This window comes from Hyperolius riggenbachi, chromosome 7 (assembly GCF_040937935.1).
Source record: "Hyperolius riggenbachi isolate aHypRig1 chromosome 7, aHypRig1.pri, whole genome shotgun sequence".
Classification (NCBI taxonomy): Eukaryota; Metazoa; Chordata; class Amphibia; order Anura; family Hyperoliidae; genus Hyperolius; species Hyperolius riggenbachi.
In genome coordinates this window covers 234744040-234769517 of record NC_090652.1, presented here as the reverse complement: position 1 = coordinate 234769517, position 25478 = coordinate 234744040, and the positions used below count along the sequence as shown (strand labels likewise).

At 42.2% G+C, this 25478-nt stretch overlaps 1 protein-coding gene across 1 annotated transcript in view; it reads left to right on the top strand.

The window, feature by feature from the left end:
- CPS1 (carbamoyl-phosphate synthase 1) overlaps positions 1-25478 on the top strand; it is a 204067-nt gene that overhangs the window by 100558 nt on the left and 78031 nt on the right. Inside the window, exon 22 of the mRNA XM_068245395.1 lies at positions 2694-2835. Within this exon, the coding sequence (XP_068101496.1) occupies positions 2694-2835 (142 nt within the window). The remainder of the gene's footprint in view (positions 1-2693; positions 2836-25478) is intronic.

Sequence of the window (25478 nt, the reverse complement as noted above, 5' to 3'; positions counted from 1 at the left end):
TATTACTGGCTGTTCTTCAGATCTTATAGGGGTCTCAAAAAATGGCAGACTGAAGGTTCTGTTGCTAAAAAGTAGGATGCTACTCTTGGGCTAGGTTCACAGTGAGTGTGGTGTTCTTTGTGAAAGCAAGAACACAACCAAAAAGGAAAGTCACACCACATGTTATCTGCTTGTTGTGTCGCAAACAGTGAAGCATACATTCAATAAACAGTATGCTTCACTCTTACTGTTAACGTGTGTGTTTTGCATTGCGATGCCATATGCCATTATACTACAATGGTCGCACTGTAAACATTGCACAGGGGTTGCATTGCAATGCGGCCGTTACGTTGCACTGGAAACGCCCAACTGTTAATGAAGCCTTGGGTATTTTTAGAATTGCCAGATCTCTTGGCCAAATTTCAATTACACTAGGTGCTTTAAAAAAAGCCCGACTTTTTGAATGGTCTCACCATAGACTCATCCAATAAATAATAAATAAAGTTTATATTATTATATATTCCCATGAAGACTAAGAGCTTTTGGTGTTTAAAGTTAACTTGAACTGTGCGTTTCTCCTGCATGAACCATCCTATGCCTACACTGAATTATAATTAAATAGAATACGCTTAAACCACAACATGTGTGTGTTATAATCTCCAAGCTCGCTGTAGGAAACCGTATCTGCATAAGATGTATAATTGATAAGTTTTCTTATGATTTAAATATGGGGATAAAAATGTCCTCAGTGATACGTCTGTTTAAAGTTAGAAGAGACTGGATGTTGCGGGGCGTGCTTTGTACTATGGCCTGCGCAGAGTCTTGGATGATCAGCTCTGTCACTAACACCAGCAGCGAGAAGGACAAGGTGGCATGAGGGACATTAGCTGGTGCCTGGGCGATTGGGATGCATCCGGCGTACGGCCAGTGCCTCCCATCATTCCCCTGGCTCTGCTTTTGACAGGTGAAAACTCACTCATTAAGTGGAATTTTATTCATCCGTCTTTTATCATGTATTATTGAACACGGCATGTAAAGAGTGCAGGAACTTTCAAAGGAAATGAAATCTTAAGCAAACATCAAGCAGGCTTGATACAAGTGGCGTTGGACTGAGAAGCAGACTGCCTTAATATAGCAGTAATGAGGCTCATTCAGGCTTAAATCAGTGCTAGGAGTAAAGTATTGCCGGGCTTCAGGAAAACTATATTTCACACTGCTCTCAGCATTCTGATTCTTACCTATGCCTTGTTGTCACTCTCCATCTGATTATTGATGGGTAACTATGTTCATAACTATGACTTAAGAATAAGAAAACAAACTATGACCAGTATTCACTAAGCTCATCTCTAGTCTTTAATAACAATTCTGTGCTGTATTTACTGTTATCACCATGGCGATGAAGCATGTAGTATTCACTAAGAAATTTACCCTAGGCAAACCTTAAAATAAGGATTCTGTCTTTAAGTTAAGGAGAGATTTCTAAAGTTAAGATTTCAATCCTCAAAATAACAACACAATTCTAAACTTAAAGACAAGATGCTAATTCACAGAGAGGAATGCAAGTGTAAAGTGTGTGAGGAGTTATCACCTGGCCAGAGCTGTCGTTAAGTGGAGTGTTACTACAGACTGGAATGTAAAGTGAAGCATTTTGAGCTGTCTGCTTTATTTTTTATGCAGAAGGGGACTCTGTATTGACAGAAATAAACACAGAAGGCACAGAGAGAGAGAGAGAGAGGGAGGGAGAGACACAAGGCATATGTGTATATATATACACACACACACACACACACACACATGCACGCACGCACGCACGCACGCACACACACACACACACACACACACACACACACACACACACACACACACAGCCACAGCCACAACCTCTCTCTCCCCTTCCCTTTCTGTCCTACGCAGGCTAGCTGTAATTGTCCTGGCAGCAGGTGGGGTGGAACTACATCTTGTATGCATGTGCTCCTCCCCTCCCTACCTACTGCAAGTGAGAATAACTACAGAGGGGATAACTTAAAGAACAACTATCAAATAAATTGTAATTACCTCATTCATTTAGAGCTCTAAGCCAGAAACACTCGAAACCCTTTCAGAGGTCTCTCAGCACAGTGTGTGTGAAAAAATAGCGTTGTTTATACCAGCTGAATGGGGGGAGGCAGAGCTGTAATATGTAGCTCGTTTACACTTCTCCCTAGCTGTACACTGTTTCCTTTAGACTGTGTGGCAGAGAGAGACAAACAGACAGGAAAGCACAGAGCTGCAGGTGATGATTATTTACACACTAGTTGAAGCTATATTTTTGCTTTATATCAATTTGAACACATTTTTCTCACAGTTTTACTGCTAGCGAGGTATGTCTCTGTATGCTGGATATGCTGGGCACAGTCTTCTATAGCAATGCCCACAGTGACTCTTCTCTGTCATTTTTTTCTTCACACAAATGAAAAGATGAAAACAAGCCCTTGTATTGCTATTTGCTAGTAATAACTGGAAATGTATGTGGCATTTAGAATTTAGCTCACTTTGATAGTTGTCCTTTAAGCACTGTGAAAACTTATCACTAGATGTTAATAAGACAAGCTTCTTTAGTGAATTCACACTTAAAATACCAATAGATGTGAAGTGATTTTTCACCTGCCTTACATTACTAGTAGTGTAGTGAATTGTGGCCTATGTTTTTGAATGACTGTGCTTGTGTATTGCAGTGAGTCTTTGCCAGAAGAGACACTGAGGAGGGCCAAGCAGATTGGGTTTTCTGATCGGTATATTGGAAAATGTCTTGGTTTGACTGAAGCACAAACCAGGGAGCTTAGACTAAACAAGAATGTCAAGCCTTGGGTCAAGCAGGTGAGTAAACTCTGCTCAATAACACATTGGCCTTATATAACGCATTTTTCTTAAGCCAAGTAACGTTATGGAACATAAGTGATCCTGCATTTTTTATGAAAAATTGTCTACTGGTAGAAGGCAAATCTTTCCATAAAAAGCCATTTTTGGTGGTCTTGATTATGGAATTATTTTACATACAGTGGAGGGGGAGGTAGGAAAGAGAGCCCAGGGTTAAATTTGCACTGGGACCCACTGCACTGTATCTACACCACTGCAGCCCCATAGGAAATTTGTGCTGGTGGTCTTGCCCTAGGCACACTTGTACAAAAGAACACTCCCTCACCAGAGACACATAATTTGTATTTTGCCTGGATTGCAGTTTTCATCTAGTCTCTCTCCAGGGCATAGGCAAGTGCTTAAAGAGAACCAGAGATGAAGCACCCTCATGTATTTTACCATATATATCAATGGGAACATGACAGTAAACACCTACTCTGCTCTTTGTTTCATTCTTCACTGGTTAGTCTCCCCCTCCTGGCTCTGGATTCCTGCTATGTATCCTCGTAGCAGGAAAGCAGAGCCACAAGGGGGCACGCTTGGGCTTGAAAAGACATCACAGAAGCAATAATCATTTGGGGCAAAGCTAGACTGAATGCTCAGTCGGGGATTCTTATCAGAGCTAATAATAGACAGACTAACCAGTGCAGGATTAAACAAAGACCAGGGTAGGGGTTTACTGTCATGTTCCCATTGATATATATGGTAAAATACATGAGGGTGTTTTGTCTCTGGTTCTCTTTAAGTTGCCTTGTGGATGATCGGGCTCTGCAACCAATGCTTCCACCGATAACGGCTACATGATAGCAGAACTCCGAGTGCTACTTACTGATTTCCGGAGCCAATATCCTGGGTTCAGTTTCATGACAGCTGAACCCTTTTAACCCGATTTATCTGTTAGCACTCGGCCCCGGCTGAGGGGGAATCCACCAGACACTGACTCAGATGCAATTATCAAAGATTTATTTGTGACCTAACAGTGGCCACTGGTAGCTTCAGTCAACCAGAAACACTTCAACAACACAATGCACCTCCCTTGCACAGGTCAAAATACACAATCTTCTCCTTTTCACAGCCGGTGCACCGGTAAAAGCTGCGGAATAAAAAGGTTAAGTTACATAGAAATGATATATGAAAGTTGAGCTACAAAGGTCTTCTTGTACAATAATCACTTCACAGCATGTTTACATCACAGTACCATTGCTGGGGCATAGGGGCTTGGGATGGGAAAGGTCTACTGAGCAATTTAGTTCCTAAACAGTTTTCAGTGCCTTGTAGCTAAGTCCAAGCTATTTTGCTCAGCAAAACCTAGGGGGAACTCGTAACTCTTTTCAATATGGTACTCATTTCAACAAAGAAAAATATAATGGTATTGAACAGTTTCCACAGTTCGTTGGTTGGCAATATGGCATCAAAAAGAATGTTTACTTTACTCAGAAGACCTCTCAGACTCTTTACCCTTTGTACCATATCACTCCACTCACTCTACTCTTAAGTACCACCTGTTTGGATAGGGCCTCCCAAAATAACAAACAAAATAAAATATAAATTAAATAATCAAAGAGGGTTATAAAAATACAAATAAGGAAAATAAAGCACAAAAGTGACCAATGCACCCAGCTATGCCACCAATATCACCCTCCCACAATATAACTCTCTTTATATGCAATTTGAACTTTTGGCTGAATAAGCTCTAATTTTGTAACGTTGCAAAACTTGTAATCCAACTTAGCTGACTCTGTATCTTTGTCAGGCGTCACTTCACCTTTCACTTCAGTTCACTTTAGCAACAATAGATGCAATGAAAATCCTCCCTCACTTATCTTCTTTAATGCTGACAAGTCGCAGACTCAATTATCTCTCACTGACAGGTTCTCTTTATTCTCATGGCCTTTGTTATCTTTTCTCTTCTCTGAGACTGTGCACTTAGTAACACACATAAATAACACTTTGGTTCACTTCTAATATCGGACTCCTGGTAAAACTTCCGAACACAGCAGCTGAAGAGCACATGAACTTTAACTCTTGACTTGAAACAGACTGACAGGAACTATGTCTCTAAATCCACTGCGAGCAGTTGGCTGTGTCAACTCTGCGGGGAACTTAAAGAGACTCCGTAACAAAAATTGCATCCTGTTTTTTATCATCCTACAAGTTCCAAAAGCTATTCTAATGTGTTCTGGCTTACTGCAGCACGTTCTACTATCACCATCTCTGTAATAAATCAACTTATCTCTCTCTTGTCAGACTTGTCAGCCTGTGTCTGGAAGGCTGCCAAGTTCTTCAGTGTTGTGGTTCTGCTATGAACTCCCCCTTCCAGGCCCCTCTCTTCACACTGCCTGTGTATTATTTAGATTAGGACAGCTTCTCTCTTCTCTCTTATCTTTTACAAGCTGGATAAATCCTCCTCTGAGCTGGCTGGGCTTTTTACATACTGAGGAATTACATACAGGCAGAGCTGTCTGCACTCTGCAGGAAGAAACAGCCTGACACTTCAGTGGAAGATAGCTGCAGGGGGAAAGAAACACACAAATGATCTCTTGAGATTCAAAAGGAAGGCTGTATACAGCCTGATTGTGTATGAATGTATTTTGTATGTGTGGACATACTGTACATCAACCTACTTCCTGTTTTGGTGGCCATTTTGTTTGTTTATAAACAAACTTTTTAAAACTGTTTTTAACCACTTTTAATGCGGCGAGGAGCGGCGAAATTGTGTCAGAGGGTAATAGGAGATGTCCCCTAACGCACTGGTATGCTTACTTTTATGCGATTTTAACAATACAGATTCTCTTTAATGGAGGCTGATAATGTCTTTGATGACAGCAAGGCCTGCCCACTTAATATACTTCATATAGCCAGCAGCAGATTCCTTTACTTTAGCTGGCAGCTCTATCTTGATCAACAACTGAATTATCATCACACTGTCTCTGCTTCTTTAAAACTTTCTCACACAGGCAGTCTTTAGTATCACCACTTTGATCACCATATGCCTCTTCAGTACTCTGGGTTGCTATCTTCCATCTCAGCAAACCTCCACTGAACACTGGCCTCTATCTGAACACACACTGTGGCTTGTAGTTGGCTCTAAGGCCTATACTCATCTGGGTTGCCGGAGTCTCTATCTTTCCGGGCTAGCTTGGATTTGGTCTGTACTCGCTGCCTCTGGCTTCCTCACTCTGCTGTAGCCTCTGTAGTGCCGCCGGGTCCCCTCTACCTCATGGGGTGACTGCTGCGGCCGTTCTCCCCTTTGCCTCCTCTCCCGCTCTCTCCGCAGCCTCCTGACTCCTCTCAGCGCTCCTCTCTGACTCACACTCTGGGGGGCTCTGAACTGGCTACAACCAGTTCCCTCCAGCTAGATCTCCCACGCTCTGCCCCTCCGCGCCTGCGCTGTATTCCCTGACAGGCCGTGCGGGGCTTCTGGAAAGTTCCACTGCTCTGTGTACCTGGTCGCCTAGCAACCAGTCTGATGCGACCATCTCAGCGCTTCAGTTCCTCTCTCATCATGCACCGTTTTAGTTCCACAAGCTAACATCTAAGGCGAAATTTAGCCTTAGATGTTGAAGTCACCACACACATAGAAATGCATTAGAAAATCTTGTGACCCTCTTTTAGAGGGTTACAACTTGAGAGCTACTTACAGACCTTCACTGCATTTCAGAACTCAGCTACATTTTAGCCGAATTCCGTGGAGCACCACTTATAGTCCACTATTGCAGCTTGTTGTTCGTGTATTGCCACTAGCCAAAGTTCCACTATAGGATAGCCAAATTCTAGCGCCTCTGGCACCCATATTACTTGGTTGGCCCCATCATAGCCACAATTTACATTGTGGACTATTGCGACACCTCATTTTTCATGCTGGAGGGATTAGTTAACATGAGGGAAAAGCATCTGTGTCTTGTGTGATAGGGAACTGTCATGTTTTATAAACAAGGGATTGAAGAAGGGATTGGATGAAACAGACTTTTAATATTCAAACGTCATAACCGATTTTCCCTGCACGTTACAAATGCAGCATATTGCAGTATATCAGTATATATTACTTTGTATAGACTTATTTTATGTTTATAATGTTATAATGTTCGAATATACTATATACAGTGCTACGGAAGATGTTGGTGCTATATAAATACGAAATAATAATATCAACGTAAGTCTGTGACTTTGGAAAGAGGAAACTTTTGAGGTAGTGCTTATAGGACTTCCTGTGCTGCTTTACCTCCGATGGACTCATGCGAGCATAGATGCAACCTTGAAAATGAGCAGGTCAGAACAGTGGAAGGAGAATAAGGTTCCAGTTAAAAGCAATTATTTATTAATTCTGCAGTGTTAAGGTAACTGAAGGACAGAACAATTGCTTACGCATTTAAAACCTCTAAGGGTCCTTATTCATAGCAGTTATACCTTCAATTCATTGTTCTGACCTGTTCCAATTCTGGTTTATCTCCCTGTGCACTGTGTTCCTGTACACTTGTCTGAACAGGAGCATCTGTGTGATACGAGGAATCAAGCTATCTGGGATTGATTGTTTCTTTCCTTTGCTGTTAGGCTATATTATAAGTATGTATCTGAGATGGCTTGTAAGCAATAAGCATATGCAATACAAATTGTATGCACTGGAATGTGAGCCTTATTAATTTTTGTGCTAGCTAAGGTGATCTTGGAACGGAATCTCTTGATTAGGTGAGTATTTCAGACCTTTCTGCAGTAATTGTGACATAAATACTTCTTAGCTGATCTAACAATATGGCAGCCTAGCACACACTACCTCTACCGCAGCAAAGGATTAACTTAAAATAGGGCCCTAGGCAAGAGAGCAAATTTTGCTCCCCCTGCTGCCCATCTGGTTTCTTTGGTAAGGTAAGATAGGTTATGGGGATCAGAAAAGGTGCCAGCTAGGCCCCTGGACACCAAATAGGCCCTAGGCACCTGCCCAAGTTGTTTCGTGCACGATCCAGCTCTGGTTAGAGGAGGGTTTGTTAGTACATGGAAGGAGAATACCATCTTTTACTATTGGAGGTTGAAAAGCTGTTGGGGGTAGCTATGTAAGGGAGAAGCATGTTGCTAGGATATGGAAGAGGAATAGTTTTCCTATTTGGCTGGTGTTATGTTACTGAATCAGAGCCAGTGGCGTAACTACTGGGCAGAAGCATATGTACAGTATGGAAAGCTTGTCTTGTCCCCTTGGTCCTTGAATTTAGGGTGCACTATGAAGGACACAAACTATGCTGGCCATACCCTAGATCAACCCGTGCAGTGCAGCCTGGCAACATGTGATGTCAATTATTAAAGGACCACAACTCATCTTTGGCCCCTTGCTCTATACTCTCCAAGTGTCACTGGGCTGGGAACAGTCAGGGCCTGGCTGAGGCAGAGGCGAGAGAGGCTGCAGCCTCAGGCGCAGTGTAGGAGAGGACACATAACTCACTCAGCTATCATTCCCCTATTGTATTTGAAGCAGGGAGAAATAAAGAAAGGGGATTAATGGCACTGACTGCAAGCCAGATAACAAGAGATGAAGCTGTTGTGGGGTTGGGGGCCCTGGGGCGGCTCTTAGTCTAATAGCTATGAGTGTGTGATGGCTGGGGTGGGAGGGATGGAGGGGCGCACTTTGGTGTCTCAGCCTTGGGTGCTGGAGGACCTTGTCCCATCTCTGGGTACAGTGGCTGTTATTGAAGTCTTTCATAGGTTGCTCTCTGTTACTGGATCCGTCATGGGATGCTGTCTGTTTCTGGACTGTGCCATGAGGTGCTGATGCCAGAACCATCACACCACTGTTGCACTTCTCTGCATGGGGAGATAAAGGATGAGAGGTGGCTACTGTGGGTGCATAGGAGGTTGTCCTTATGGGACAGAGTTAAGAAGGGGGCCCTTTTTCTTGCTGGGGCTTACATAGTTTGAGTCAGTGGAATTGTTCTCCAAAAGTATTTTGACTCTTGGGAATCTATTTGATAAACTTTTCTCTTGAGTTTTCTCATAGAAGATACAATTTAATCTTTTCTACAAAATAATTATTCAGCTTCTGGCAATTAAAAATAGTAGGTAAAGAAGTAATATCAAACTTATTATGAGTATTTCCTTGTTGGCTGGGGGCCTAAATGATGTTTTATTGTTAAAGCGTGAAAACAACTCCAGTGAGAAAACTACAGAGAAAAATAAGTTGAATAGGGGCCCTGGACTTTAAAGTGGGATCTAGGGCACAAAGGGAATCTGAATGCACAGCAGTACACTCACTGTACCTCACCTAGAGCAGGATCATCCACCAGGCTACCTAGGCAGGTGCTTGAGGCCTAGCAGGTGTCAAGAGTCCCAACAGGCACCTTCTTTGACCTCTCTTCATTTCAGGTTACCAAAAGGACCACAATGGGGTGCAAATCTACTACCTTGCCTAGGGCCCCCGATACATCTTAATCCATCCCTGAACTCACCCCAACATATAGCTCTTTTCATGCTACAGCTTGCCTTCATTTTCAGAAATGCCGTTTAGCGTTCAATGGTTGCTACAAGCAAAACATACATTTCTCGGTTCTTTGATAAACACAGCTTATATTAAAATGTAATGGAAAACTCAAGTTGCTTCTACGGCCAGGGTAATGGTTACATGCGGCTGAGGACACCGAGGACATTACTAAAAAGCAATACGAAACGGTTTACATTTACATTCCTGTGAAGACAGATTACATTAACACAATATTTACACGCTAGAATTGAATAGGAAATATTGGACATGACCAGGAATTTCAATGATCTGGAAGGCAAAATTAAAATGCAGAGGGAGAACACTTCAGCATAAAACAAGAACCATGACTCCCTGGTCATACTTTGAAGCCTGGCTTGTCAAATCAGGAAATGCAGAGCTTCCTTACACATCCTCTAATCTCTCTGAACTTGTCAGCAGAGCCGAATGACAGTTCTAATGCAGCCCTTCCTAATCCTGTCAATTAATCTACGAGAACAATATGGTTCTTCTGGCTTCAGAAAATATTGTTAATAAAGGAGGACCTGATTTATCAAAGATTCCCCCTGGCTAGAATTCAATGGAGAACATAAGTGATCCTGCAAACCTGGAGTGGACTCATTTAACCTCAGTAGCGGTAACCCCGAGTCTTGGGCAAGAAATCTGCAGCTCAGAGCAGTAAATCCGAGCCTGACTCGGAGTAGCCATCAGAAGTCATATGTAGTCTTTGTACAGGGGGCGTTTGCAACCAGTGGCGTAGCAATAGGGGGTGCAGAGGTAGCCACTGCATCGGGGCCCTTGGGCTAGAGGGGCCCACCTCTCAAACACAGTATTAGCTCTTTATTGGTCCTGTGCTAATAATATTCACTTCTATAGTTGATTTGAATTATTGATTATTAACACACAGTTTCCCATCCCCTCCATGCACCTCTGAAACTTGGCCTTTATAGGGAACCCCCGCCCCCCGATAGGGTTCCAATTCCTTTGATCATTAGTGGGGAATTCTCGGAGGATGAACAGTCCTGGATCAGAGAGATCTGTGAGGACACGGGGGAAGATAAAGAGATCTTTTCCAACAGGGGGCTTGAGGTCCCTTCGTATATAGGGCCTACATCTAAGTTCAACCCACAAATTCCCCCAGGATCTGTGTTAGAGGTTTTCTGTGATAGGGTTAGAGAGGAAGTTCGAGCACTGTTTTATCCAGAACCAAAGCAAAATCTTACAGCAGGAGAGAAGCAGGCCTTAGTATGGTTAAAAAAACAAAAGGAAGTTGTAATCAAGCCTTCTGATAAAGGTGGAAATATTGTGCTGTGGCCAAGAACCATGTATGAGGCAGAATGCCTGGGTCAATTAGAGGATGGAGTTACTTACAGGAAACTACGCACAGACCCCACGGAGAGTCATATGAAGAAGTTAAAAGACCTACTCAAAGGGGCTGTGGAGATGGGTATCATGAGCCGTTGTTCGGCAAACAAACTTATTCCAGTGAATCCCAGGAAGCCAGTATGGTATTGCATCCCGAAGGTGCATAAGAACTTGGAGTGTCCTCCAGGACGTCCTATTTGCTCGGCAATTGGATCAGTATTTGAACGTCTCTCGCAATTCCTAGATTACAAACTTCGACCGATTGTGGAGGCACTCCCATCCTTCCTTCTCGATTCCACTGATGTCCTCAATAAGCTTTCTGAATTTGATTGGAGGGAAGGCTATGCATTGGCAAGCATTGACGTTACCTCTTTATATAGCAGGATTAGACATAATGATGGATTAGTGGCTGTAAAGTCATTCCTGCCTTTGTTACAGGAGAGTCCAGAGGAGAATTCGTTTGTGCTGTCTGGCCTAGAGGCGGTCCTGACCGGTAACTCCTTCCTCTTCGACGGGCGGTGGTACCATCAGGAGGTTGGCACAGCGATGGGGACCCCTGTGGCCCCTACGTTTGCCAACCTCTTCATGGGACATTGGGAGCTCGAGCAGGTTTTTTCCGGGAGGGGTTGGGGTGCCGCTCGGGTCCGCCTCTGGGCCAGATACATAGACGACATTCTAGTAGTTTGGGCAGGAAGCCAAATGGAATTTCAAGATTGGATTGGTGTCTTAAATCAGAATGACATTAATTTACATCTGACCTATAGTTGGGGGAATTTAGAATTGGATTTTCTGGACTTGAAGCTGACAGTGGTGGATAACAAGATTACCACAAGTACTTACAGAAAGGCCACAGCGTCCAATATGGTACTACATGGTGAAAGCTATCACCCGACTAGGTTGAAAGACAGCCTGCCATTTAGCCAGATGCTACGTATGAAACGAAACAATACAAGTGAGGCAGTAGGGCAACAGCAGATATTGGAAGTCAAGGAAAAATTCAGGGTTCGTGGATACAAGGAGAAAGTGCTAAATTCGGCAGTGGCCAGAGTGGATAAGTTGGAAAGAAAAAATCTTTTGAGAAAAAAAGAAAAATCTAGGAAGGATTGCTTTTTTATGCACTTTTCACATTCCCCCTTAGGAGAACATATTGCAGGAGCTATTAGACGAAATTGGGGACTTTTGAGAACAGATCCACTACTCAAAGATAAATGCTCTCAACCACCTTGTATCTCATTCAAAAGATGTAAGAATCTCAGAGACCATCTAGTGAAAAGTGAATACAGAACTGAGCAAACTAGAACATGGTTAAATCGATCTAGAATTCTGGGGAATTACCCGTGTAATAGGTGCATGTACTGTAGATACCTTAAACGGGGAACAAGGTTCTCATTTTTAAACAAAAATTATGAGATTCAACATTTTTTCAATTGTCGGACAGAAATGGTGGTGTATGCAGTGACATGCCCTTGTAATTTCATGTATATAGGAAAGACAACCAGACCAATGGGAGAAAGGTTCTCTGAGCACTTTAGATCCATTGGTAATGGGAAGGGTTCAAAGAGGTTGATTGAGCATGTTATAAAATTTCATGGGGGTAACCCAGAATGCCTGAGATTTTTCGGGATTGATAAATTCAGTGAAGATCTAAGAGGGGGATATAATGGAGATGAAAAGTTGCTACAAATAGAAAGTAGATGGATTATTAGACTAGGTACGGAGGGCCCAGTAGGTTTCAATGATAGGATAGACATGGGTGTTTTTCTTTAAGGGTGACACTATGAGCAGATGGATCTGAGGGGGGTAGAGCAAAGAACCTTCCCCTTTGTCCATAGTGAGTGTCGAGGGGTGGTACGATCTATTTGTCATGTTGTTGTATTTGAACCAATGATTTAGCAATCTGGGTTAGGTTTGGGGTGAACCCGACCTACCTAGCGTGAGATATTGAGGTTCATGAAAATGTATATATATAGACATAGATTCACCTCACCTGTGTATTGCAAAAGAAGTTGATTGATGAAATATGTAATGATTGACTGGAGTTTTTCTCCACTGCTATTCCCACTGAGGTCATATTTACTTAATATTCCTGGCATTTATAGATATGATTATTTAGATGATTAATTACTTATGTTTTTAACTGTTCATGATCAATATATGTTTTGTATGCTTCTTATTGTGCGGTCTGTGTTTACTGGGAGCCACAGTAAAAATCCTCTGGCCTTTCATTGACAGTTTTATATGTGGGTATGTAGTTTTCAAGTAGACCACTAGGTGGCATTGTAATTCACTCGTATAGTAATAACATATACAAGATGAAGTAATTTTGAAAAGCTCCACAAGATGGCGATAATCCCGGTTAGGACTTACGTAGCTTTGTATAAGACGTAAATGTATCATTGGATACAGCGCTTCGAGACTCCGCAGATGTATGCGGAAGTGTGTGCGTTCCACTAAGAGGAAGCACATGCCGAGAGGACGCACAGGAAGTTACGTAAGGGGAGTCAACGGAGTATTATTCACTACAGGTGAGCCTGTTTCAGGGACTTATTGCCATTGGTTAGGTGGTAAGTGGGGGGTGTGGCTTCCAGTATATACAGATGGTGGCAGGCACAAGGGGTCATACGGTCTCGAGAAAGCCCTCATAGCGGGGCGAAACGATCGTCGACCAGCCTCTGCACCTCCTGCACTACCTCACAACGTTAAGTATTGCTGCTTTGTTTTTTTACCTTCTGATGTTTTTTAAGAAAGTTTTGCATTAAAGATTGGACTTTTTATGGCGAAGTTGCTCCTGGATATCCCCTTTCTCTCTTGTTTGCATCACACCTCTGACACTGTGGTTGTCCTTGATTGGCTTTGGTGCGCCATATCAATTGTTATGTATAGAGTGCTTGGGGGGTCCCAATGCTAAACTTGCACCGGGGCCCACAGCTTCTTAGCATGCCACTGCAGCTCACCTCTCCCAGGATACAGAGGCCATCAGCCATTCTTCGGAGGCTCTCGATCCCTCCGATGAGATCACCCTCTGTTATCATGAAGACAGAAGGTGATCTCACTATAGGGGTGCCACCCGGTGGACAGAGGGAGATTGCAGCACTGGATCCAGCGAAGGTGAGTAATGTGCTGAGCTGCCACAGATTTCTCTGAACACTCTGATTTTTTTCCTGCTTTTAGGGTCTAAAAGTTTGTGAAAAAAAATGCAATGCTTTTAGACCCTAAAATACGGAAGTAATCATACCTCTAGAGAGGTTAAAGGGAACCGAAACTGAGAGGGATATGGACGTTTCCTTTTAAACAATACCAGTTGCTTGGCAGTCCTGATCTCTTTGGCAGCAGTAGTGGCGTAATCACACACCTGCAACAAGCATGCAGCTAATCCAGTCTGACTTCAGTTAGAGCACCTGATCTGCATGCTTGTTGAGGGGCTGTGGCTAAAAGTATTAGAGACCCAAATCCATATCCTTCTCAGTTTAGGTTCCCTTTAAATACTTTTAGTGTCACTGCTGTTGCCTCCATGCATTTTTAAGTGAGGATTTTTGATAGCTTGAATTTACTAAAGCAAACCTGAAGGGAAGGCTCTTGAGAGTATAGAGCATTCCTATTTCTCTGTCCGGCCTATCATTCCAGTGTTGTCCACTGGTAAAGCTGCTTGGTCAAGTAGCTCTTTGGTAGTTCTGAGGATGGGTACTGCGCATTCACAAGTCTGGACTCCTGCATGCTCAGTAGTGGTGCACTTATCCTCATCCTACTTGGGGGCGTGAGTAGTTCCAGATGGCTGTTCAACCGAGCAGGCCAAATAGCTTTATCAGTGGACACTGGACAGTGCTGGAACGGTAGGCCGGACGGAGAAACGAGAAGACTCTATACTATCCAGGGCTTTCCCTCTACTCAGGTAAGTATTAAATCTGAAGTGATTTTACTAAGTTTTGGTTTACTTTAAGCCTTTTAAATCCTTTTTTGCAATCACTCATGTCCCTCACAGCACCTATTTTTCCTGTGGGTGGTCATAAAAATTTCGGTGGTAGCGGCAATCCAGAGGGTCTGTAACGCCTCCTTCTAGAGCGAGGCGGTAACCCGGCGTTAGGGTAAGGGGGCAAGGCTGGCACCAGCTCTTGTGCTGTCTCTTCACCCCCTTGAAGACACGCCAGCATAATTCTGTTATTATGTGGCGCTGCGTGATGCTGGAGGGGATCAAAGTATTGGACTTTTTATGACAGATTTCATCCAGCAACAGCACCATCTAGGGGAAGCAAGTTTTCCTATATCGAGCTGTCCAACATTGAACCTATGGAGGAAACCGCCAATTGTCAAAGTCCGGTATAGGATTGGAAAGGGTTAAGCTTGGTTGCTGATGGTGTATTCATGCAAATGTAGTATCATAAATATTCTCATCAGTCTTTACTTTAGTTGAACATTAGCCAGTTAAAGGGAATCTGAAGTGAAAATAAACTTATGATATAATGATTTGTATGTGCTAAGAAATGAAACATTAGCAGCAGAGATATGAGTCTAATATTGTTTCCAGTACAGGATGCATTAAGAAACTCCAGTTGTTATCTATGCAATAGAGCTCCACTGATTTCTCTGACTTTCATAGTTGCAGAGAGCTCTGTCTTCTGAAGCTTATCTCAACTGTCTGTCACTGTTTTTTGTTTTTTCTGCGGAGAAAAGTTCAAAAGGTCATTAGCCTGCTCTGTGAAATCATTTGGAATGCTGAGTGTAGTGTGTAAACTGCAAATATTAGAGATTGATGCAATGTTAAAAAAAACTGAAAATAAAAATATGTCACTATTTTCTTTGCTACTAATGCTCTATTAATTATCCCTACTACACAACCAATTCATTATATCATAACTTTTTTTTTCGCTTCAGTTTTCTGTTGGTTTTGCAATTGATTGGCGGTTTTTAAAATCGCTCCCATTTGCTTTCATTATGAAAGTGAATGGGAGCAAATTTAAGAAACGCGTGTGAATGGGCCCTAAGGCCTTGTTCGCATTGCGTTCGGCACGCGTGTTCGTCCGTGGTGGGATTTTTTCTCTCCATTTTTTAAAGTGTTTTCCGTAGATTTTCTGCGCATTCGCTCGTTTTTGTGAACATTTTTTTAAGCGCTTTTGCAGAGTGCTTCCGTCTTTTGATCCGGAAAAAAATCTGGAAAAAGTAAATACAATGTATTTTTTGAAAAAAATAACCTCCCACGCAATCACTTGCCAAAGCAATTTTGTGATTGTTTTACATTTTTCCTATACCTTCCGTTGAGGCAAATTGCCTCAAAAATGGCCCAAGCACCGCTTTTCAAAGCAGATTGCAAACGAACCGCTCTGATATGAACTCTCTCATAGAGAATGATTGCACAAGCGCGTTCAGGGCGATTTTAAAAATCACTTGTGCTTAAAATTTTACAAAAATTTTTTTTACAAAAACGCCTGTAATGTGAACAAGGACTAAGGGTTTGGAAACAAATTTCCCATCTGATAGCAGTGTTATTAACCTAGGTCATGTTCTCAGAATCTCAGGTCTTATTCTCAGGATCATTCATGTACTGAGACTATCTCCAGCCCTAAGTAATTTGAGTAATTCAAGCCGATTCTGTACAATTGCCGTGTTAGTAGAGTGACATTTTTCAGAAAGGGCAGCTTCAGTGCAGTATTAATAATAAAACAAGTTCATGTGCACTTAACACATGGCAGAAAAACAAAAAGTGAGGAGGAATGAAGTTAAGTTTGCAGTGTATCTTTATCCTTGTACAAATATTCCAGCAATGCATGAACTCATTCTGTGCATTTGCAGTGTAAGTATAGTGGCAATTTTCAGAATGTTCAGTTTAGGATAGTGTAAGTGGTAAAAGAATTCAAGTGTACCTAGCATTAGAAGGCATAACAGAACAAGGGAGGATAGGCACACTTTATTTCAGCTTGTTTTCCAAGAATCAGGTTTGTAGTGTTTGCTAGCTATCTCAAGTATTACAGTCATACATGATCTCAGCGAGGGATATTATCTCCAAACTACCCTTATGTAACCCCCATAATAGATCTACTTTAACCCTCACTCCCAAACCTTCTGTAACATCAAAATCCTTGACCTATCCCTAACGCTAATCTTCTCTCTAACTTCCTATCTTTCTCCTCTGCCGCTGTACACACACTAGATTCAACTCACCCAAGGTGGCCACCATAGACCACCTCTGCTGAGAATCTAATGTGTACAGACCCTTCGCCATGCTTCCACGAGAGATCTGGCTTGTTGGAACACCTCGGCCTGAATGCTGCTGGGCACTATTTTTTCTCCCTCTTTACCCCTCCTGCTCCATCTTGCACCGCTCAATGTCCCTCTGCCCACCTCCATAGTTAGGGCCCATTCACACTTGAGCGTTTTGGCAAAACGCTCAAACACTAGCGGATTTCAAAGCGCTAGAATAATAAAAGTCTACGGGCCCGTTCTCATTTGGGCAATTTGCGTTAATCACCGCAAATCGCCAACAACGCTAAACGCAAACGCGTAGCCTGCACAATTTTCAGGCGATTTCCCGGCGATCGCGTTTTAGTGGTATAGAAGCGCAAAACGCGATCACTAAAAAATCGCCAGGTCTGAGTGGTAATTTTTTTGGAGTCAATCACCAAAAAACGGCAGAGCAAAACGCTAGCAAAATCACTAGCGTTTTGCGATCAGCAAGTGTGAATGGGCCCTGACAGAATACTTTGCTACCCTTGAGGCTAGTGACGCATTTGTACAGCATCGAATCCCATTCCCGAACTGTGGCCAAATGGATCGATTTTGGATCCTTGTTGGGTTATAGTAATTCAGTGGTGTACTTTGCTTAAAGGTGCATACAGACATCCCATTCTGATTAGCCAATTTTACCACTTTCATGTAGTAACAGATTTTAAATATCATAAACAGATTATGTCGGTAAGCTCTCATACTACATGGAAGTAATAAAAATTGGTCAGTCAGTTGCCATTTAAAATTGGATGTGTGTACACACACTTAGGGTGCTGCCTACCTAATACTAGGGGTGCCTCTGTCTACATGTACTGGGGACCATATCTAGCCACCTATACTGGGCAGCTATGTCTGACTCCCAAATACTGGGGGGCCCCTCTGGCTACCGCATCCCAACAGTGTTCCTGAGTCTGGGGCAAGGGTGCGTTATTTTTACACACTAACCCTGAGAGCTAGTTAGACTAGAAACTGCACTGATACACGATAGATATTTGCACATGGTGGATGTGTACAATTTTCTTTAATTATGAATTTTCATGGGCTTGCCATTGTCGTAGCTTAGCAGATACAGGATAAACTTATTTTTTAAAAAGTGACTCCTAAAATGTTTATAGATAGAACCAACAACAAACGTTATAGCCAGAATGCAAAAATTAGGATTTTTCCAAACGTGGGATTTGAATGTTTTGTAAATGTCATTCACTATTTTATGTTGTACAGCTGTGTTACATTGTACAGTGGCTATGGCCATGCAGTTACATGACTATGATGACAGAGGATGTGCTGTGTAAAGTAATGGGATTCTGTGTGGTCCTGTCACATGCAGCATGTAACGATATGGTGACAGGGCTGCCAAGTGGGATACATCAGTCCTACTGGAACATTTCAGTTGGGCTTCGCTACTGTAAATCATTCAAAGTGCTTGGCTGATGTTAAATAAAAAAAAATGAAACTAATAAACCGCACTTGAAAGAAAAAAAAAAATCGTACTTTAAGGTTTTCTCGCTCTGGCTTTTTTCAATAAAAAAACGTAAATACTTTCTGTTGAATGGACTATAAAGATTATTTAAACATGCAGAAATGGGTTTTGTAAAGGTATGAACCCCTCAATACCTTTTTATAGACCACAACGGGTTCTTCTTCAGTGGATCAGGTAATTTGGGTGCAGGAATTGCTAGGCGTCTAATAGACATCTGGGGAAATTATCTGTAATTGGGCGCCCAAGCAGTGAGGTCAGTTTTAGGCACTAGGAGGGGAGGATTGAAGTGAGAATGGGTGCCAGGTAAGCGCTTAATAAAATATTGGTAATGTAAATTACCAACATTTTTTACTAGCGGCACCACCCAACTCATGTGGAAGCGCTGCAACACATACTTCAGTAGGCTAGTATGCTCTTTATCAGTGGCCACTGGTCGGCTCTTTGAACAGAAATAGGTGCCAGTCAGTAGTTCAGCTTAAAGAGTACCTAAAGCCAAATTGAATCAAATACTCACCTGTCCAGACATCTTCTCTTCAGGAAGGTGATCGCTCTGTCTCCCTCTCAGAATGGGCCCAGGTGATTCTTTTTAGAAATCACCACAAAAGCTCTGCCATGCCCACCTGTGTGGCCACGGTCTACACTCAGCTCAGCAGTCGTGGCCTGATTGGTGGTTTCCATCCTTTGTATAATATTGCATTAAGCCACATTTCTGCACCCAGAATACTCTTGTATAACTAATTATTAATTAACAGGGTTCCCTGGAACCCCAGAATTCTTTAAGGACTTTGTAGGGGTTCCTTGGCATCTTCCCCTTCGAAGTGAGCTGCCTCAGCTAGCAGATTTAGAAAGTTTCTAAATTACGTCCCTAGCTTCTCAATGTCCTCTTGACTTATTTTCCATTAATGCAGGACTTGGAGTTCCCTGAGATCCGAAAATTATTTTGAAAGGGTTCTTCCAGGGTAAAAAGTTTGAGAAAGGCTGCTATAAAGCCTTCCCAGTCCTCGCTCTACTGTATGTCTTCGGCCCACCGCTGTCCCCGCCATTGAAACTATTCAATAAATGGTGGAATACGCCTTCAGGAGTCCTCATGTAGGCTTCAGGATTGCTCACATCTCCAAGTACTTCCAAACAAGAGCAGATCTGTACTGCACAAGCACAAGTTCCATCTTTGAAAGCACTTGGGAACGTGATTGCTTCCAAAGCCTTCTAAGGAGTTCCAAAGGCACAGGGGACAGCAGTGGACCGAGGACGCAGAGAGAGGAACAGAACGGCTATATGGGATCCAAAACCTTCCTACCACATACCTTCCTTCCACATACCTTCCTTCCACCAACCTCACTATTTTTTGTTTTTTTTCGTAGGCCTTCACATTTGCTTTAAACAACTCGTGTTGTGATATTGCAGATTGTGGCTGATCTGGCAGATTGTGTTATTCCCGACTGTGTAAAATAAATGTGTCATTTACAACATATGGTCATGGTATAATATTGACCCATAGACTTCCTGTTCACAAGAAACTTTTGAATCTGTGACATCACTTAGTTAAAACATCAAACCTGTTTGTATTTGGCCAGCATACGGCTCATAAGCTACATCTGTTACATGCGCAAATTACAGCTTCCGAATCTACTGCTCATCTCTCCCTAGTTCAGCAAATGTTTAATCAGTGAAGTCTGAACAAATGCACAAATTAAGCATTCAGATTGCCTTTGAAAAAACTATCGAAATCTTGAGGTTTTTTTTGTATCATGATAAAGATTAACTCGCACCTCGTCAGGCAATTTCATTTTCCATTTTCATCCTTACTTTACCCACAAAGCTGTGCCAGTGCTGCTCTTCGAGAGCTCCCATTGAAACGGTGGCATTCGTCTGAAATGGCAATTAAACAGTATATAAAACCCTGTAATCATGGAACATCAGAAGCTGACCTGGTTTAAACGTGCAGCATCTGGCTCTAAAACACTAGCCTCGCAGCTATCTCCTGAGGTGCTAACATTGTTTTATAGGCTAATACTTTATTTTAACTGCCCCATCATTACCCAAGTCATTCTGCATTCATGGCAAGCTCCTCTGTTTTAATGAAGTTACTTGGTATGCGCAGTTGTAACGCAGATGCATTTGCACGCTTGATCCTGTCACTTGCCATGAGGTAATAGAAGCCTGAGGTGAGCTAATTAATGTGGCACCCTTTCATCTCTGGAACATATTATATTCTGTCAAGGAAGACTGGGTAAAATCTAAATGTTAAAGGGAAATTGGCCTAAGCCCAAGTGGTGCGCTTCCAAACTCGAAACTACCATTGCCTGCAAATAGAATGTCTACCTTACATATCTCATTAAAATAATCTTAGTATTATAATCACCAGTACCCTATATCTATAAGATTATATAAACACACACACACACACACACAGTCCCCTAATTACAAACGACTTGAGTTTCAACATTTCATACATATAGACAGTTTTCTTCATCTGCAACGTATACAATACTGTTTTTCATTATTGTATATTTTTGTTATTACATGTTACAATATTGTATAAACTTTTATAAGTAGCCTAGGGTAGAGACCTGCAGCGGGTCGGGTACCCGCGGGTACCCGCGGGTAACCCGAAATGCGGGTCGGGTTCAGGTACCCGAATTGATTTAAGCTGCGGGTCGGGTGCGGGTAGCGAGTTGCGGGTAGGGTTGCGGGTCGCGGGTAGTGAAAGCAAGCTAAAAACTTTCTTTAGCTTTTTGTGTATAAAAATAGGTTTTATTAACTTTACAGCTCCCCAATGTTACTTTAAATGTGCACCTTAGAAGAAAATGTAAAAAAGCGGGTCGCGGGTCGGGTGCGGGTAGCGGTTCTGCGGGTTCGGGACGGGTTGCGGGTATGAAATTCACCAGAAAGCGGGTCGCGGGTCGGATGCAGGTATAAAAAAGTGGACCCACGCAGGCCTCTAGCCTAGGGTGCCCATAGACCTGATGATTATGGGCAGATTCGATGAAGAGACAAATTTATCTCTAATCGAATCTGGTTAGAGATAAATGTGTCTCTTGTAGAAGCTGCCCATATACTACAGGCCGATTCCCATTAGCATGAAATCTTCTGAAAATTGGCTGAGCCCGCCGCGTCCGCCCCGCCGCTACCCCCCCCCCCCCAATGTATAAATGTGCTCCCCCATGTGTGCATTTATACATTACCTGTCCTGTAGCAGCCACCATGCGGTGACCATCCATCTTGGCGGGTAACAGCTGTAGCGGCGCATAGCGTCTGACGTCAAATGCTATGTGTTGCAAGCGTGTATGAGTGTATGCAGAACCCGGCGAGATGGACGGAAACCGCTTGGAGGCTGACACCGGACAGGTAATGTATAAATGCACACATGGGGGGCACATATATACATTGCGGCGGCAGCAGAGGGGTTTCGTCGTTTCGTTGCCCGTTCTCAAATCAGCCACTGCGCCGCCACACACCCGACCAACCAACTTTGGGCAGACATCTTATAGCATGCACTATCGACCTTTCTCGGTCGGGCATGAATTGGTGGCACCAATTTTCATCCAATTTGATTATAATAATCAAATTGGATGGTCGATCGTCCGCCAAGTTGCCTGATGTACGGCCACCTTGTGGTGGCCACACACCATACAATTTTTAAAATATCTGTTCAATTCAAGAATAGCAACCAATTTTTTCTCACTGATTGTAACAATTCAAAAATCTGACCAATGTACCACACACCTATGTTTAATTTGTACATCAAGTAATTGACTATCCATCACACACCATACAATTCTTGATAATGTTGGTCTGAAATACTCAACATGTCCAATCTCCAAAAATAGAAAAAAAAAAAGGGAAATTCAATCAGATTTAACGATCGAAAACAAAGAAAAGCTTTCGATTTTTCGGGACAACCGATCGAAATTATCGAATTGCTGAAAAATTGGATCTTTTAATTGTATGGTGTGTGCCCACCTTGATGAGACACATGGATAGCAAGCAGAAAACAACCAAAAAAAGCATTGTTTATACTATTGTCCAAAAGTAAACAATTTCTCCACGTTTCACACATGGCTTACCTTACCTTAAGAAATCTCATAAATATAAGCTAATGTTATTGACTGCTGTTTGTAATCACAATGCACATTTATTATTAGAGGTGCTGCAGGAGAAAGTTAATGCCCCAATTCAGGAGCAGATTTTATATGCTTGTATATACAGGAAAATTAATACTTACCTATCGGAAATTTTCCTTTCCTGGTGCATTTCCATGGCAGCATACTATGGGTTGTGGCCCCGCCCCTGAACCCTATTGGACACCATAACTATAAATTTGTTGAGAGTATCACCCACCAGTATTCTAGTAACTATAGTCCTCCCCGTTTTGAGGGTGGGTTCGTATGCTGCCATGGAAATGCACCAGGAAAGGAAAATTTCCGATAGGTAAGTATTAATTTTCCTGTTTCCCTGGTGCTTCCATGGCAGCATACTATGGGATTTAACTAGCAAGAACAAACAGGGAGGGTAAAGTAACACTATTTTTTAACATTAGTAGGATCAGAAATTAATTGATTTTCCCACATTTGAAGAGCTAAGGACTGAAGGGTCAACTCTAATATTCAACAAAAGTATATGTCGAGGACCATGCAGCTTTAAAAATTGTGGCTGTAGACACACCGGCAAGAAATGCTCACGATGAAGTTATACTTCTGGTTAAGTGAGCTAATGTCTGGCCAGGTAGACCTTAGCCTTACACACAGCAGGTGAATTCCCGAATCCAAGCCGTTAACATCCTATAAGGGGTTTCTTAACCTTTCCTGTAACCAGAAGAAACTAACAGGAGATGGGTTGACTGTCTGAAAGATTCTGTGATCTGCAGATATCTTTTAAAAGAGCATGACACATCCAGAGGATGTATTAGAGGCAGATTGGATTTTACCCTTTTTTCTTTGACAAAGACAATCATTATCTAGGTAGAGCACTGATACCACTTTGGGTAAAAAAGTTCATCACTGGTGTTAGGGTAGCTTGATCATGATAAAAGATTAGATCTTCACAACCTAGAGCATGCAATTCTGACATTCTTCTAGCAGATATTATAGACATGAGACAGCCTTCCATAGGATAAAACGGAGGAAAAACTAAGTTAATCCAACAGCAACATTAAATCCCATTTGGGATATACATTTCTTCTAGGAGGTTTCATTTTAAGAGCTGCCTTTAAGAATTGCTGCAATGGATTTAAGGCCCACTTGTCTCCAGTTTTTTTAAAATGAGAACAGTGCCGTCACCTGGACCTTCAAGGTATTGTAGCTAAAACCAAGGACAAATCCCACCTGAAGAAAGTTTAAAGTATTATTTACTGATGGGGAGAATGGATCAAAATTGTCTCCAGAAACAAAGTCTTGAAACCGGTTCCAGACTTTCTGGCATACCACATTTGTTCATACTTTACTTGCTGTCTTGGAACATCCCAACTTAGTTAACCTCTCCCCTTAAATATACAGGCTACCAGACAAAATTTGTGAGGTGCTGATTGAAATAACCATGGCTCAGACAACAGTTTCGTACAGACCGAGAGAAACATTTGCTCCGTCTGAGATAATTGGAGAGGAAGAAGTGGAAACCACAGTCTGTACAGCCAGTATAGAATTATTGAAAGAAGTTTTGATTTCTCCTTCTTAAATTTCTTCAGAAACCGAAAGACTATTGGTACTGGAGAAAAATAGTACCGAACAGGAGGCGGCCAAGACTGGGATAGAGCATGTATTCCCACTGCTGCTTGACAATAAATCCGGGAGAAAAATTGTGGTATAATTGACTGTTGTGTTGCACTCGGTTTTCCCTACTAGAAGATGTGCAAAAGCTTTTAAAGGCTAAACAGGCGGATCTTAATTCCAAAGGATTTGAATTGTTTGTTAAGGGGTGACATGGCCATCTGGACTGAACCACCTGGTCTTGGCACCATGCACCACCTCCCAATAGATCAGCATCCCTGAAACATAAGTCAATTGGGACAGAATCAGAATCCATTGAGTAAATAATCCTGATTGCAACACCAGATAAGAGAATTCTTCATTGATGTGAAAAAAATCACCATTTTCTGTTGTAGAGACACTCTGCCCCACTAATATAAGAAAGGGAGTTCAAAAATGCATCATGTGCCAGTGTGGCCACTTCATCATTATTGTAGCTGCTAACATTCCCAAGTCTTGAAGACACTTCCTTGCTGAAAGATGAATGTCTTTAATTGCAAACCAAACAAACTGTTGGTACTAAGGATGTGTGGGAATACATACATATCTTTTAAGTTTATTGGAACTAGAAAATAGTTTTATTGGACTGTCAGGATAATGGATTGAAGAGATTCAATCCTGTATTTTGGAAGCAGTGTGTACTTGTTTAAAATATCCCAGATCTAAGACAGGTTGCCAAACTTCTGTTTTCTTGCCAAACAACAGAGGATAGTACATCCCTTTGACTCTCTGTGAGCAAGGTACCTCCAGTACCGCATCTTGCACTATTAATTGGCATATTGAAGACGACAGACTTCTCTCTCCGGGTAGGCATAAACATATCTTGCAGAGTGATTTAAATCTCCACCGATAACCGTCAGAGATGGCTTGAAACCCGCCTCCAGAAGTGTGGATGGATGGAGGGCCCAAAAGGACTTTCCTTGGGTTTGTCGATTAGCTGGAGCAATCTTGATTGCCCTAGAGAGGGCTGACTGAGAAATTTGCAATTTTTTTTTTTTTTTTTATTCTTATCTGGTTTATAGGAACAAAAATTCCTGAATCTTTGCTGGAACGGATTTATCTGTACAAATCTTTGTAACTTGAGTCTTCTATCTTGAGGAATATCTTCAGATTTCCCTCCTGTTTATTATCGACTTTGTTCGTTTCTTCAAGAACCATCCTTATGATTTATTTCATTAAAGGAACGGCAAGACCAACCTCGGTAAGATGTGGATAATATTTACCTACATCTATGGAAGGATCTTCTGGTTCTTTCCACTGTAAAAAGGTTCTTTAGTGGAAAATACCATTACCTTCTGCTTCAGAGACAACCTCTTGAATAGATTTGACTTGGAAAGAT